The sequence below is a fragment of the Andrographis paniculata genome, unplaced genomic scaffold (genome assembly GCF_009805555.1).
Source record: "Andrographis paniculata isolate CXL003 unplaced genomic scaffold, ASM980555v1 Contig71END, whole genome shotgun sequence".
Classification (NCBI taxonomy): Eukaryota; Viridiplantae; Streptophyta; class Magnoliopsida; order Lamiales; family Acanthaceae; genus Andrographis; species Andrographis paniculata.
The window spans coordinates 2,931,328-2,946,673 of record NW_026137608.1 but is presented as its reverse complement, the minus strand read 5'-3'; the positions used below and the strand labels follow the sequence as shown (position 1 = coordinate 2,946,673).

At 33.7% G+C, this 15,346-nt stretch overlaps 1 protein-coding gene across 10 annotated transcripts; it reads left to right on the top strand.

The window, feature by feature from the left end:
* The first annotated feature begins 8,073 nt into the window (after positions 1-8,073).
* LOC127264901 (putative pentatricopeptide repeat-containing protein At1g16830) lies at positions 8,074-14,378 on the top strand. 10 transcript variants are annotated; one of them, XM_051294488.1, is made up of 13 exons: positions 8,074-10,398; positions 10,474-10,626; positions 10,900-10,971; positions 11,214-11,382; positions 11,503-11,668; positions 11,757-11,865; positions 12,058-12,128; positions 12,214-12,269; positions 12,351-12,463; positions 12,535-12,634; positions 13,101-13,172; positions 13,694-13,987; positions 14,068-14,378. In XM_051294488.1, the coding sequence occupies exon 1, from the start codon at positions 8,292-8,294 to the stop codon at positions 10,269-10,271; it is 1,980 nt and encodes a 659-aa protein (XP_051150445.1). In that variant the 5' UTR covers positions 8,074-8,291; the 3' UTR covers positions 10,272-10,398; positions 10,474-10,626; positions 10,900-10,971; positions 11,214-11,382; positions 11,503-11,668; positions 11,757-11,865; positions 12,058-12,128; positions 12,214-12,269; positions 12,351-12,463; positions 12,535-12,634; positions 13,101-13,172; positions 13,694-13,987; positions 14,068-14,378. The 10 variants fall into 10 exon arrangements, with proteins under 10 accessions (XP_051150445.1, XP_051150447.1, XP_051150446.1 ...); XM_051294490.1 differs by having other exon boundaries at positions 11,195-11,382; positions 11,503-11,621; XM_051294489.1 differs by having other exon boundaries at positions 11,195-11,382; positions 11,503-11,642.
* Positions 14,379-15,346: the final 968 nt, after the last annotated feature.

The window sequence follows — 15,346 nt, the reverse complement described above, 5'->3', positions numbered from 1 at the left end:
TTACTTCAAATAATTTCGAAATTAAGTTTTTTTTTTAATGAAACAAAAACGTTTGCAAATAATTACTTTTAAAATCATATAAATTCAAATTATAAAAATTTATATATTATCACAAAATAATGATAACTTTATAATAGTATGATATTTTCCATGAAATATTTTTTTTATAGTATAATTTAATTAAACGATGTCCAAGTGAATACATGTCAACTTATGGATTATAATATGACATTTATTTAAATAAATTAAAAATCAAATATATATATATATATATTAACCCTTTAACTTTTCTCATCCCATTTTATTTATCAAGTTCTAAATTCACTGCGCACAGATACTCCTCTCCTGTCGCACTGCTTCCGCTGACCTCTTCAGCCATGTCCGCTGCCACCGCCGATCTCTCCAGCCATGCCCGCCGCTGTCAAATAACTGCCGCCGCCATCGATTCCTTCTTTATCTGCACATCTATACTTGACGGAAGTCAACGCTAAATAGTTCACATTTGACGAATCTTTCAATGATGGATTCAACTAAGCGAGATCCCAAAGCTTCTATTAAACCCAAAACGAAGATAACGAAGCACATTTAAGTATCATATGTGCCAAAAAAGATAGCAGATTTAAACAACGAAAACTCTTTCGCCAAGCGGATAGATTTGTTGGTTGTGTAATGTTTTTATGGTGATCATGCGTATATGTGCATTCTTGATCAGTATCTTTTAGAAAAAAATATCAACACAGTTATTCCTAAAAATCTTTTTGTTGGCCTCCGGACACGTACGATGTATATTCATGACACATATGTTATTTAACTCATAATAGAGTGATAATACTAAACCTGCACACTTTTATTTCATGTTATAGTTTATATTTATGATTATATTGCATTGTTATGATATATTTATCAGATTTAAATGATGGACTATGTCATATATATTTTTCACCATTATGTTTATAAATATGATATATAACTTCAGTAGACAAGATATATACATCAGATATAAATGATGTAAATTGTATATATATTGCACGTATAGTTATGATATATTTCATTTTATGATTTCTAGGTATGATTTATATATTGCATAGTCATGATGTCAGGTTTAAATAATGGATTATGTTATATATATTTTTCACAATTATATTTATATGTATAACTAAGTGACAACATCCTCTCAACATGTTCGTTTATTATTGGGTTAAACTTTACTATTATTTTTGCACCTTTTTTTTTATTGCGGCAGTAATGAATGTAGTAATGTATATTTGATGATCACTTTTTGTCTTTTTGCATTTGTTTTTGCACGGCAAATCTTTGTTTATGCGCATATTTACAATATGACTTGTACGCATAATTGGAGCTTGAAAAATATGCATTTGTCCAATAGTCGTTACCTGAAGAGTCAAATGATATATATTGTTATAAAATATGCTATTTATTTTAATGTAATATTGTTTACGGAATTTAGTATTACGATGTTGCTTCTGCGCGAATATTGAGTAATTAAATTACTTGCTTTGCTTTCCTTTTTTACTTTATATGTTTTGAAAAAAATAATATATATGATTTAATTTGAAAACTGTTTAAACTCTTCGTACTTGTAGGAGGTTGATCCTAAGTTTAAAGGCAAATTATTTTAATTCAACACTTCAAAATTTGGATAAAGTATACTCTTTATGTTTCAAATATAATTTCACATAGCAATCGATTATATATTAGAAAAATAAAAGTTTTAAGTAAGTACTTATATAAATTCTATAAAAATATAATAAAATTTAAAATCGTCTCAAGAAAATAATGTAAACAATTTTTTTTAATTTCAGACTACATATCATTCGCACAAATATTAATTCGACAATTAATGTATCTAATTGAACTAATGGTTGTGTTGAGAACAGGGCAGAAACATGACCTAGAACATGGTTGTGCAGAAACATGGCTGTATTCCGAATACGGGTAGGAACACGGGCAGGAACACGACCGTGTTCAGAAGTGAAGGTAACCAAAGCTGCTTGGGACGCCAGTCACCTTTTGAGTCATCCGTGTTCAGTCCAGTCAACCATCTTGGGACTAAAATTAATTAATTTTTCTTTTGAGTGAGACCATTAATATTTTTTTTGAATGAGACATAATTATAATATAGAATGAGACCAAAAATAATTTTCCTTTTAAACAAGGGAAACTTGGACTAAAATCCCTGTCAGTGAAATCCAGTTGTAATTCAATCCCTATTGAAAATTAATTAGACTGCAGAACCTACTTTAGGGATTAGATTTATTATAGCTCCCTAATTTGTATTTTTCTCTCAATCACCATTATATACGCAACAGATACTCGAAATAGATTAATCAATACTTCTAATGTTGTAATATATACCTACATTACTTCCCGCTCTACCCCCATTATAACTTTATATACTTCTAGTTAAATATCGCGTGCCTTTTTTTGCGAATTAAAAAATAGTAAAAAAAGACAATTACCCACGATTTAACAGAGGTTGAGGCAGGAAAAACCCCAATGACTCCCCTCACCCCGATTTTAAACCCTATATCTTCCATCATCAAGCGAATCGGCGTTCTGCAACCTCTGGCGATCAAGTAGCGAGTGATCGGTGCAAAAATGGTGAAGAAAACAGTTAACCCACTTTTATCCCCCAGGATAAGCTCGAAAAAGTAAGACCTTTTTTGATTTTTTGATTTTTTTAATATTAGTATTTTATATCGTAGTTTGTTCGATTGTTTGACGTATAAGCCTAGGTCTAGGGTTTGTATTCCTCGATCAGTTCCGTGTTGAGGAGTCCTGGATGATCGGTGTAGTTGTGTTTGTTAACTAGGTTTGAAATCGTTCGTATATTTGCCAACATAGACCGAGTTAGGTGTTTTATTTTGGCACAAATTTTGGGTAATTTTATTTGTTTAATCTGTGATTTTAGTTAATTTTACAAATATACATTTTGTTTAGTTATCTGGAGTTGAATATTTTAATTTTTTTTTGTTTGATTGTTCGATAATTAGTCATGTATGTGGGTTGGTAAATACAATATTGTTAGGTACCCCGAGTTGCATTTTTTAGGTCTAGTTTGCTAAGTAATATACTTTTAGGGAACTACTGTGTACTCGGAATGTGTTGTTACGTAGTCTTGATAGATTCTGATAAACTTTTAAATAAATTCGATGTTTGGATAATCTGGATTGATGGTATTTATTTACAGATCGGGTAAGGAATACAAATCGATTATCAATCCGTTTGCAATGCCGATTGGTCTGTATGTTCTCTAAGTATTACATCTATGCAAATTTGGCAGTATCGGCGGCAAGTTTGATGATGTGAAGAGATGTCTCGGTAAAATTACGGCCAAAATACTGAAAGGTGCACCTCTGAAACGTAAATGCCAATGAGCATCACACAGTAAGTGAAGGTTGTAATGAATTTGAATGGATTTGGGATTGATTTGGGTTTTGTTATTTGTGGTTGATTTGGATAGTGTGTTATTTCGATTGAATTGTTGGTCGAATTGGTTAGACTTGCCTTATGTTCGATAAGATTGTATTAAGATTGATTGAAGAATTGAATCATGGGTTAAATTTGGTGAAGCTTAACGTTTGGAGTAATATTATAAATTGTGTCGTGAATGATTATATGATTAATTCTTCATATGGTTAAAATTACAATAATGCACATAGTGTACCTCCACAACGGATCGATGTACCCGTCTAACTAATTCGAAATACCTTCAAACTGCATATATATATATATGTTCATATACATGTTATTAATTAGTTAGGAAGGTTATCTTTGTACGAATACAACAGCGAGCCAGAAAAATTATGCATATTGGTCTTAAATTAGAATTAACTAATTCATTACAAGACCTTGCAATTCTTGAAGTAATCCCTGCAATGAACAAAAGTGGATATACGGATACCTGACTATATTAGTGGTGCACATAAGAAAGAAAAACATATAAATTTACTGCGAAGGTTTATGCCCTCATCACATTGATATGTATTTCCTGTCAAACACGACATGCCTCGATTATTTAATGATATAACTATATTAAACTAGTAAATACCCCAAGTTAAGTTACTTATGCCCGGGGGGTCTAATACTTCATATCTTGAACATTAAGTAAAGTATAACATTATCTTTAGCAATATTCATACATGAAATGTATTCATCTTTAACATAGTCAATTATACCACTATAGAAGATTAAAAAGTTGTTTAGAAAAATTAAATAGATGATCTATATAGGTGAATAATAGACAATTGAGTTACTTAGTTGTATTGTTGGTAAGAGTAGTACTTAGTTATGATGCATATGCAATAGTTGTACATATTAATGGAGAGTATTAATCTACTAATACTTTATCCAATTGCATTCACAATAATATATTTCAAACACTATAGGAACAACATAATATTATAACATATCATTTTTTCACACAAGTTCGCATCAACGGGTACCTCAGTCGTTTACCAATATACCCCATAACTAGTATGTCATATGCTCTTGTAACTAATATCTATGCTTGGAAACCTGTGCTTGGGAAATATGTCATTCTCAGTTCAAAATATTCAATTTTCTATGTAAATAGGAATAAATTTATCGTTATAATATTTTTGTGAATTCCGTAATTGTATGTAAAGGTAAACAACACATATTTATTATGGATAGCTAAACAAGTCATAAATAAGTTAGTTAAAATTATGTTTTTTTTGTTACACATACATGTTTTGTGGTCTTACCATTGAAAAGTATGGCATGAGTTGTCAAATATAAACATACAGTACCTAAATTTTTCCAACGAGGCTAGAAAAAGAAGTATTCTCACCGAGTTTGTGCCCCCCGTCAGGGGATCAACTGAAATCAACCGCATTCACGGATACCTGCTACTATAAGGAAAATACCTAAGCAATCATCATTCATACCTTGAATGTCGGTGTTTGTACCTGGAGCACATACTTACATACCTGCATCAAATACCGACATACCTTGTCACAGATCTTATGTACCTATAATACTGGTATTATATGCTTCAATAATGAGTATATATAGTCTGATACATGTGCTTGAAAACTGATATTTTTTGTTCAAAATATTCACTTGTTGTCGGTAACCAATGATGAATTCATCGTGATAATATCCCCGCGACACCTTGAATTGTATAAAAAGATAAATAACATATATTTACTATAAATGACTAAGAAATAACTTAATTCTATTGTGTGGTATATGTACAATTATAGTCCAATCTCCACTTGTAGATGAATAAACAAGTCATAAATTACTAAGTTAAATTATATTGGTTGTTAGAGTAAATAATTGCTGCCACGAATTGAAAATATTTACACCTATTACATAGTAATCCACATTGTAACACACACAACAACATTCAAGTGAAAGTGCGAGTTGTAATCTACTACTAAGACTTCAAGTGTTTTTTGTGTAATAGGACAAACACATTTTTCTAAAATATTTTGACCCATAACATAATAATCAAAATTGTCGCACACTCATAAACTCAAAAATCAATCAGTTAGAATCATTTTACACTCATAAACTCAAAAATCAATCAGTTAGAATCATTTTTAAAATAGTAACTCTGTTGAACAGGAAAGTACTCCAGCATAGCTCCGATGTACCTCTGTTACATTTTCAGAACCCTCTGTTGTCAACAAGTCATGTATAAAAGACCATCATCACATACCCGTAATTTCCGTTCATCTACCATAATACATAAAATTTACAAAAAGAGCTTCAATGTAAAAATATTATTATTATTGTATATTTATATACAATATTACATTATGTTTAGCACGACAAAAGTAATTACAAGAAAAGGATTGATGGACATTCTATCAAAATAAAAAAATTACACTTTTAAAAATCTACGACAATTGTGCTTGGCTTTAACCAACTATCACGGACCAAATTGAATACTTCTGCAGCTGCAATTAAGATATCAACTTCATGATTTGTTCTGAGTTTTCGGTAAATGGATGAAGAATTGTCACTTTAGCACGATGCTTCAAAGAAGTGCTCTCACCGAGTATGTGAATTGGTTCCTCTGCGTGAGAACGACTGAAATCAACAACATTCAAGGAAACCTGATAATACACAAACAAAATAGGACTGTCAAATACCCGTTATTCGTATTTATGTACCACAGTACATCTAAATTACAATCGTGGTTCTATGTAAGTTGGGTCATTTTGTTTGTATATTTACCTATAATATTACATTATATCAACAAAAATAAAAATTACACCTTCAAAAGGACTACCGTATCCGGCATTTACAATATCTTTTGTTCTGCTTTAGACAACCACAATAACCTTATTTCTGTTACTGCTTCTAAAGCTATTACATGAAGTCTTACCTTTATATGAACAAGTGATTAGCAGTTTCAGACTGTTTTTTCCCATTTTCGTTGAAGCTAATCAAGTCTCTACAAAAATTAACAATTGTGCCTCACCATCTACAATTATATTACAAAACCAACAAATGTAAGTAGAAAAGACACTAAATCAAATGCTTCTACATATTTTTAGTATTTAAAGTCAAGTTTTCCTTTTTCTATAGATATCATATGTTGATAGATAATGACTCAATCTGCTGATTAATTCATCACACAAATCTAAAGTGCTGACAATTGAATGGTAGTTTGTTTTAAATTTTGACAAAATCAAAATGAAATGCATTGATAAAAACATTCATATCTAAAAATTTGCTTAGTTCTATTTTTAAATACAAGCGGTTTGAGCAAGAGAAATGTTTGATAATTGTAATCCATATTCTTAATAAATACCAAACCAAATCAGAAATGCTAGCTGCAATAAACTAATGTGCTAAATAATAAAATTAGTACATTGATTAGAATAATATAGAAACAAATTGATAAAAACTTTCAATAAAACGGACATATTCAACATATGGATGAATTACATTACTAGAAGATGACTCTCATGATCTTAGTTAACATATGAAAAGAGCTATTATCCACACAATTTTCAATATCTAATTGTTTGAAAAACCAAATCTTTGCAAATGAAGTTTGAATATATTTACATATTGATATGTTTGAAAATTTGTTAATTGTGAATAAACATTCTCGAGCAGAGTATTTTAATTTTTCACAAAAATGTTACCCCTAAACTAAAATATAAATATAAATTTATTTCTTTAAAATTATTTTATTAATTCTAAAAACTATATATTTGTGATATACTTTTAGTAACAACATATATACCAGTTTAATACTCATGCATATACTCCCACTTAAATTATATACGCTCAGGCATGTTGTCAATGTAGTCATGCAAGATTGTTGTAATCGATTATGATTTTTTGACATAACCATCATTCGTGTGCTATGAACGGCTTGGAATTGGGAATCACAACTAATACTTTGACAATAATTCATCAAATTCTTTGACATTAGCAAAAACTCCTTTTTGGAACATTTTATCAAACATATTATGTGCGTCATTCAAACTTCCACCTTACTAATATTCCTATAATGTATTCCCAATGAGAGATATAAGAAAAAAATAAAAATGAATGATGAATCTAAATTGAGAGACACGACACTACTGAATCCAAAAATAATAGATAAATTCTTATGCTTAAAGGCATAATATTTCGTTTCGGAAACAAAAAATATTATATACTCACCTGAATGTTAGAATGTGAGGAAGAGAGATGCAAGGATATTCGTTAGGGTTCTAATGGGAATATAGGAAACACATTTGTCCAACTGGAGTGAAGAAGAGGACGATGAAACTAACTGCGAAGAAATAAAAAAATACTATACAAAAAATCAAAAACCTGCCCAAACAAATGGACCTGAAGCAAAAAGATGGATTAAGCATTGGGGAATTAAATATAAACACACTGGTAAAGTAGAGAGTGCAGATAAGCATATTTAAAATAGGGGCTGAATTCCAACCAAAAGGGCTAGAGGATTTTATCTTAATTCTCCCTTTAAACAAAACGAATAGAATCAAGATGGCCACGATCACCGGACAAGGACGGAGTTATTTTAAATATATTTAAAAATTATAAAGCAAATAAACCCCTAGTGTCATAGCCGTCAGCTCCATCGTCGGAAATCCAGCTCTCCGCCGTCGTTTTCCATCCAGCTCTCTGTCGTCGTCTTTCTGCCTATTTTGACGTCTCCTTCCTCGGCTCCGGCACCTCCGTCTTCGCCTTCGTATGCCTTCATCTCCGCCGGCTTTTCTTTTCTTTTTTCTTTTTTTTTTAGCCGGGAGTTTGAATGAGGGGTGGAGATGATATGGCGATGGAGATCAAAGATTTCAGTTCCCCCTTCCAATTTGCTCCTTTCTGGTGGCCTACGCATTGTTGCTTCACCAATTAAATCCACCGGAAATGCCACCGCTCAGCACTCGTTCTCCTTGAAATCTTTAACAAACAATCACCATCGGAATTGTACCCAGACCACTCCCAATACTAAAATTCTGACTCCCCAACTCGTGTTAAGCACTTTACGCGACTCCCCATCAGATTTGTTCGCTCTGCGCTTTTTCCTCTGGTGCGCTGGCCAGCCGCACTACTTCCACGATAAGCCTGCATTCCGTCACATGGTGAGTGTGCTCTCGAACTTAACTCACAGGTATGGAACTGTTAGAGGGATTGTTAACGAATTGGAGAGTGTGGGTTGTGTCAGGAAGGCGCAAACCTTGCTGCTACTAATGAGAATTTATTGGTGCGGAGGTATGTATGATATGGTGTTGGAATCTTTTGAGGAGATGTATAATTATGGATATGTTCCGAATACGTACGCCCGGAATATTGTCATGGATGTTGGTTTTAAGATTAAGAATGTGGATGCTGCCTTGAGGGTTTTGGAGGAGACCAAAGATCCTAATTTCTTGAGTTTCAGCATTGCCATTTATAATTTATGTAGACTCTATGATGCTGATAATGCTAAAACTGTGCTTAGGTGTATGTTGAGGAGGGGTTATTATATGAATCCTGAGACATATGCTGTGGTGTTGAATTGTTTCTGCAAATTAGGCAGGTTGGATGAGGCAATCGAGTTGCTTGGCATGATGATAGTTTTGGGTGTACCGATTTCTGTGGCTGCGTGGAGCATATTGATAAATGGCTTCTGCAAGTTGGGCAAGATTGAGCTTGCAGCTTGTTTGCTAGATAAAATGGTGAAGGTTGGTTGTTCCCCGAATATTGTGACATGCACCTCGCTGATTAAAGGACTTCTGGAGCATAATATGCTGGAGAAGGCGTATGAAATCCTTGGCATTCTTGAATTGAAAGGGTGTTTTCCTGATCTGGTTCTTTGCAATGTGTTGATTAATTGTTTCTCTAAGATGGGGCAGTATACGGATGCGCTTGAAGTATTCTCTTGTTTGGGAGAACTAAGGTTAACACCTGATGTTTATACACTTTCATCTATTGTTTCTACAATTTGTTTGTCTAGACAATATGAACTTTTACCTTTACTGATAAGTGGACATTCGATACAACCTGACTTGGTAGTGTGCAACTGCCTTTTAAGTTATTTTTGCAAAGCTGGTTATCCAACTGGTGCTGTTGAGTTTTACAATGACATGTTGGTCAGAGGGTTTCTGCCTGATAAATATACTTTTGCCGGCGTTTTGAGTGCACTATGCCGGTTAGGAAAGACGCAAGCAGCTGTTGAGATGTATCACAGAATTCTCTGTAGCTGTGGAGATATTGTTGATGCACAAATACATACTATAATCATTGATGGACTAATAAAATCAGGCCGATATCATGAAGCAATGAGCATATTCCGAGATGAAAAGTTTCCACTTGATGTTCTGTCATACACTGTGGCCATTGATGGACTTATCAAGGCTGGCCGGATGGAAAGGGCTTGTGCTTTGTTCGACCAGATGAAGAAGGCGAATGTAGTGCCAAATAAGCAAGTCTGTAATCTTATGCTTTCTGGTTTCTGCAAGCGTGGGGACATTAACATGATTAAACATGTACTACAAGAAATTGTTGCCAGGAATATTGAAATAGATTGTCACACATATAATATTCTTATGTCTTGTTCTTCTGATCCTCATTTAGTATATAGTCTCATTTTGGAGTTGAGAAGCTTAGGGTTCTTACCTAAAGATGATCAATGGTTGAGATTGGCCAATGGGCATGACAATTTTGCACATGCTAATTTCGTTTCATCCAGTATTTCGCGGGAAACATTAGATATGAGTGCATCCAGCTCTGACGAACTCTTGGATTCTATGGCTTTGGTTGGTTGAGCAAAATATGCAACAAAGTTTGGTTCATTGTTTCCTTACGGATTTTAGAGCAACTGTTACTCTACCAAATGAAGGCTGATATCACTGTCTGAATTCTGCATGAATGTATTGGTCTCGGGAATGAGAGGTGTGAACTCTAGACAATATTTTCTAGTTCTGTTGGAAATTGTTTAGGAATATGATATTTTCCATTTAACTACAGAGCAAAGAATTATGATGTTGTGGAAAGAGTGGCCCAGCATCTAGGCTTGGATGATCCATAAAAAATTAGGCTTACATCTCACAGTTGTTATTTAATCCCATCAAATATGGAGCAGTTGATCAATCGCCCAACATGCTTGTCCACTACAGTCAGGTAAATCATGCTCTAATTGCATTTTTGTGGCTTTCTTGTGTTTTCAGATTGTTTATGGTGGTTTAAAGCTGACAACTTTTGCTGCTTTTTGTGAGAGATTTCTGATATACTCTGTATTATGAAAAACTGGACCTTCCTCTACCTGAATTGCAGTGTCTTAAAACATTGAAACTTACCTTCCTTTGTGAGAAGGATGTGCAGATGTTGCTATAATATTTACTGTTCATCATCAATATGTGTAATTAAGTGATTTAGGTCTGTTGTTCTTTGCAGGCTGTGATTCTCAATATCAGATTGCCAAAACAAAACACTGTTGGAGACCTGCTTAATGACATTAAAATGCAGGTTTGTTAACCACTTCAGACTGCAGTCTTCCTTTTATCTGTATTGCTTGCTAGGAAATATGTATATACGAACGTGCATGTTTCATTAATAGTTCTGTTGATCTGAAAACATGTGAATATCATAACCAAAATTAGCAAGCAAAATAGAAGAAAAGGGTCAAACCACGTTATGACTGAGCTACAGGCAATGCTTATTCAATTAATATTAATGATTAATTTTTTAGAAACATTTGAATTCAAAAGGCAGCCATTTGTGGAGCGGAGAGGAAGGGAGGCATTGTGCTTGCCGATGGAGGATTCGATTGGTAAATTGTGCTTCGGGTGGCAAAGTTCTGCAACCACCTCGAAACCAACTGCTCCGCTCTCAGACAGTCTGTGGAACGTCGTCTCATCACCTAGGATATGTATGATGGTGAGTTTAATGGAGCAGATTTTCTGTTGTCTCAGATCCCTTTGTTCGCGCCTTTTTAACGCATTCCACATAAAATTGCATTCTTAGATTATTTATGGTCATGCAAAGTGTTCATCGCAGGATATCTGCAGCTGGCGGCAATTTGAACATGCTTGAATCCATGGCCATTGCCACGCTGTCATTTGAGGAGCTATTGGGGCACTACAATGAGGTGTTGAAGAAGAATCAAAGTGCTATTTGTGCGTTTGAGGATAATCTATGTATTGCTTTCAATTACATTCCCCACGTTAGTTTCGCCTGCTTTGGTTTACCTTCCTTGGTGTTGTTATAGGTCTAATTTACTGAATTTCATGACTAGTACTTTGAATTTTTAGTTAATTTCGATGAAGAAGATGATTTAGACATCAATGCATTGGGTGCTTTCTCGCCTGGAAGCAAAAATTTAGAGTCAAAGAATGAGGCTTACGCAGAACAGGATGCCTTGTATCCTTCCGATTTTTGCATTCTACTTTTATTGAGATTGTATGAATAATTGCTGCATTTCTGTTTAGTGCAACTGTTGTTTTTCGGGATTTTGCATATGATGCAGAAATTTTGTGTTGTATACTATGTTGCTTTGTGTGGATGTATGTACATGTCATGTGTTTTGGTTGTGTTACTTGACATGTAGCGTAGGTTTGACGATTCGTTGAGTTTGAAAAACTTTGGAATACCTGATGTCTCTCTTGCAAGCATTGCATCTCAAGGTAAGCTGACTCTAATTTCCAGTATTTTTACCGTGTTTCTATTAGAAGAATTTGATTATTTTAATTCATTTATTCATCTGAAAAGCACAAATGGTGAAGCTGGTCTTGAATTCGAGATGGATGAGCCGGAGTTTCATATAGGTGTGGGCCGCGTGTTGCATGTTCTTGAATTTGAAGCTTTAATCTTATGGAAACTCATACAATTGTTTATGATGAATCCAGGGGACTCATCTGATGAATTTAAGCAATATAATGTGTCTCAGTGCCATCTGAGTGTATCAAGAGAGGATTATGAAAGTCTCACCAAACACATGAAACGTTTGGCACCATGGGAGGTAAGAAATTCTTGTTTTCACAAGCTGCTTAGAACTTATTGTATTATATACTCATTTATGTTTCTGTGTAGGATCTTGTGGTTGCAGTTGAAAAACTCAACTCCTATATTCAATCAAAGAAGTCCAAGCCCGACACCATCCAACAAGATGAAATTGAGTTGTTAAACTTGGGTATGTAAGGGGCCAGGGAGTAATTTCTAGCTTGAAATTTTCCATTTTCCTAAATTAAAAGTTTTGGACTCTGGGGTGTTGGTTTTGTCTGGGGAAAGTCTAATTGGCCTACTGATTTGATCCTTTTGATTTCGGAAGCAGAATTGCTTGTGATGTTAATAGCTAACAACAAATGTAGTTTCAGTTTCTGAATAACCCCTCACATCATCTTCTGCTAGTTTTGTAATGAAAACTGCACTTTCAAACATGTAGAAGAAGAAAACGAGTTGTTTCTTTCTTCTTGTTCCTCTATATATGTACTTAGTTGGAAACTGAGGCAAGGCAGAAATGTATTATTAGATGTTTATAATTGGTTTGTTATAATGACTGGGTGGGTAGGTATCATGCACAAACAGAAAATCTTGTTCGAGGAACATTCTGATTTGTTCAAATTTAATTAATTGTTGTCTGTTCTTATGCAATGCAGGTTACAAAGCAAGATCTTACATGATGCTGTTGCTCATAAAAATGAACAGGCTCTGTGTGGAGACAAATGAAGGTATCATTTCTTACAAAGTTTTACAGACACACGCACAGATGCTGTATGTAAGTAAGTAAATGTGATCCCTTCTTGATTGTTCGGTCCTCTTCTTCTCTGGTTCACTTCCTCGAAAAAGAAAATAGATGGATCGGCGAGTAAAGGAGGCAACACGATCCATATTATTAGATCAACGATTTGACTGCAAATTCTTAGTTTATCAGTTGAATGACATGTATTTCCATCGACCACATTGGTTTGCTTTATTGCGGTCTTATCTCTGTGACATTTAGATTCCCTTACCCCTTTCTACTTCTCACCATGGGACTCAATTTTAAAATCATGCCTCATTTTTCCAAGTAAGAAACTTGATAGAGGGCAAAATTTTTATCAGCTCTCCCTTACAATGCTGAAAGTTTCTGAACTGCATATGTTAAGTCAAGATGATAATGGGTATGTAGATCCCAATTAAATAGAATATTATTACAGTTTGTTGATATTGTATGTCAAGTCCAATTCCTATGTTCCTTTCTATCATCTAGCTAGCTCCTGGACTACTTTCAAGAATGGTGGATGGTTGTTTAGATGCTAATAGATAAGTTGAACAATGAGTATATTCAACTATTATTCCCGGAAGGGCCAACTGGACCAGTGTTGCTGCAACAACTTCCCGACCTTTTTAGCTGAGACACTTGCTTCTGCCAAAGTGCCTACAGCCTTGAAGATCAAGTCACAGTCAAAGATGGCCGCAAAGAAACCTGTCAAAATAGGTGTCGAACATCTTGCCCTTCCACCTAAAATGGCTATTACACATCAGGCTGTGTATCTTCGTACTTGTAAGTATTTCGAATTTTTCCATGCTTTCAATGGGTTATGAGTTCTTGTCCATATTGGTTCGTCTTTTCTATTTTTTTAGTGTCGGATGATGAGGACGAATGCTTTTGATCTGGAGAAAATCGTCGAGAATGTTCAATGCGACGTACCTATGGTATATGCTTCACTTTTCATTATGACTTGTGAGGGAGGTGTTTCAAATTTATATTTGGGAGTTTGCACAGGCCTCTGTAGTTGGTGGCTCCCTATCTGTTGCATCTTCCCTTTGGGAAATTTGATATGTTTATCAAAACAGAGGCCAATTGGGTTTAATCGCTTATCTTGTGGGCGGTCAGCTGGTTTCATAATCGTACATGCATACTTTTTACTACTAATTTGGTCAATTCACTTTCATCGATTACTGTCGGGCAACTGCTCTTCAACTGCCTCTCGATAAAATGGATTGTGCTTGTCTAATAAATCAATTTTAATTAAATTAAATTATATCAAAATGAATGATTGAGATTTAATTCAGCAATTCTGAGATGCAAAATTCAACGTATAATCTAACTTGAAAAAAAATTCTTAATTTTTAATACAAATTCTTATTTACTCTCTGTATATATAAATATATTTTTTCTTTACTTTCTATTTTAATAATTTTTTTCTTATTACTCCTTATCCATCTAGAAATACTAAAATACTATTATTTACTTCATTTCATTTTTCATCTAAATTTTATAATATTATACGTGAATTCTAATTTTACTTTTGTATTTCTTACCACGAACAAAATAGAAGCAATGAATGGTGATATCAACCACCGGAAAATGCAACAAGAGATAGAAACATCTAGTACGATCAATATGTAATGAAAGTTTCCTTCTATCTATAATACTCCCTCCGTTCCGGTGCAAGGTTGCCGTTAATTTTTTGCACGTAGATTTTTGAATATTAGTATTATAATAGATTATAGTGAAAAAGATCAAAATGTCTCTATTAGTCGTGTAATATAAAAGTAATGATATTTGTGTAATATAATATAAGTTGGAAGAATATTTATTATGTTAGGTAGGTAGTATAATTACTAAATTAGGAAATGGTAACCTTGTTTTGGGATAGACGAAAATGAAGAATGACAACCTTTCAATGAGACAGAGATAGTATGTAATATTTGAACGATAGAAAAATGTTTAGATTTAAAAAATTTTGTAAAATTGTCCATAACTCTCTTGTGGTTTCTAAACTCAGCGTAAATCTCCCATCTACTTTAAAAATTGCATGACGCTGCCTTATACTTTAAAAAATATTGCATGAAACCATTATGTGGTTTCAAAACTTACCATAAATACCCACTTTACTTTAAAAAATTGCATGACATT

Bases quoted from the DNA above. Each gene is read 5' to 3' on its own strand.
- LOC127264901 (XM_051294488.1), top strand. From the start codon at position 8,292: ATGATATGGCGATGGAGATCAAAGATTTCAGTTCCCCCTTCCAATTTG.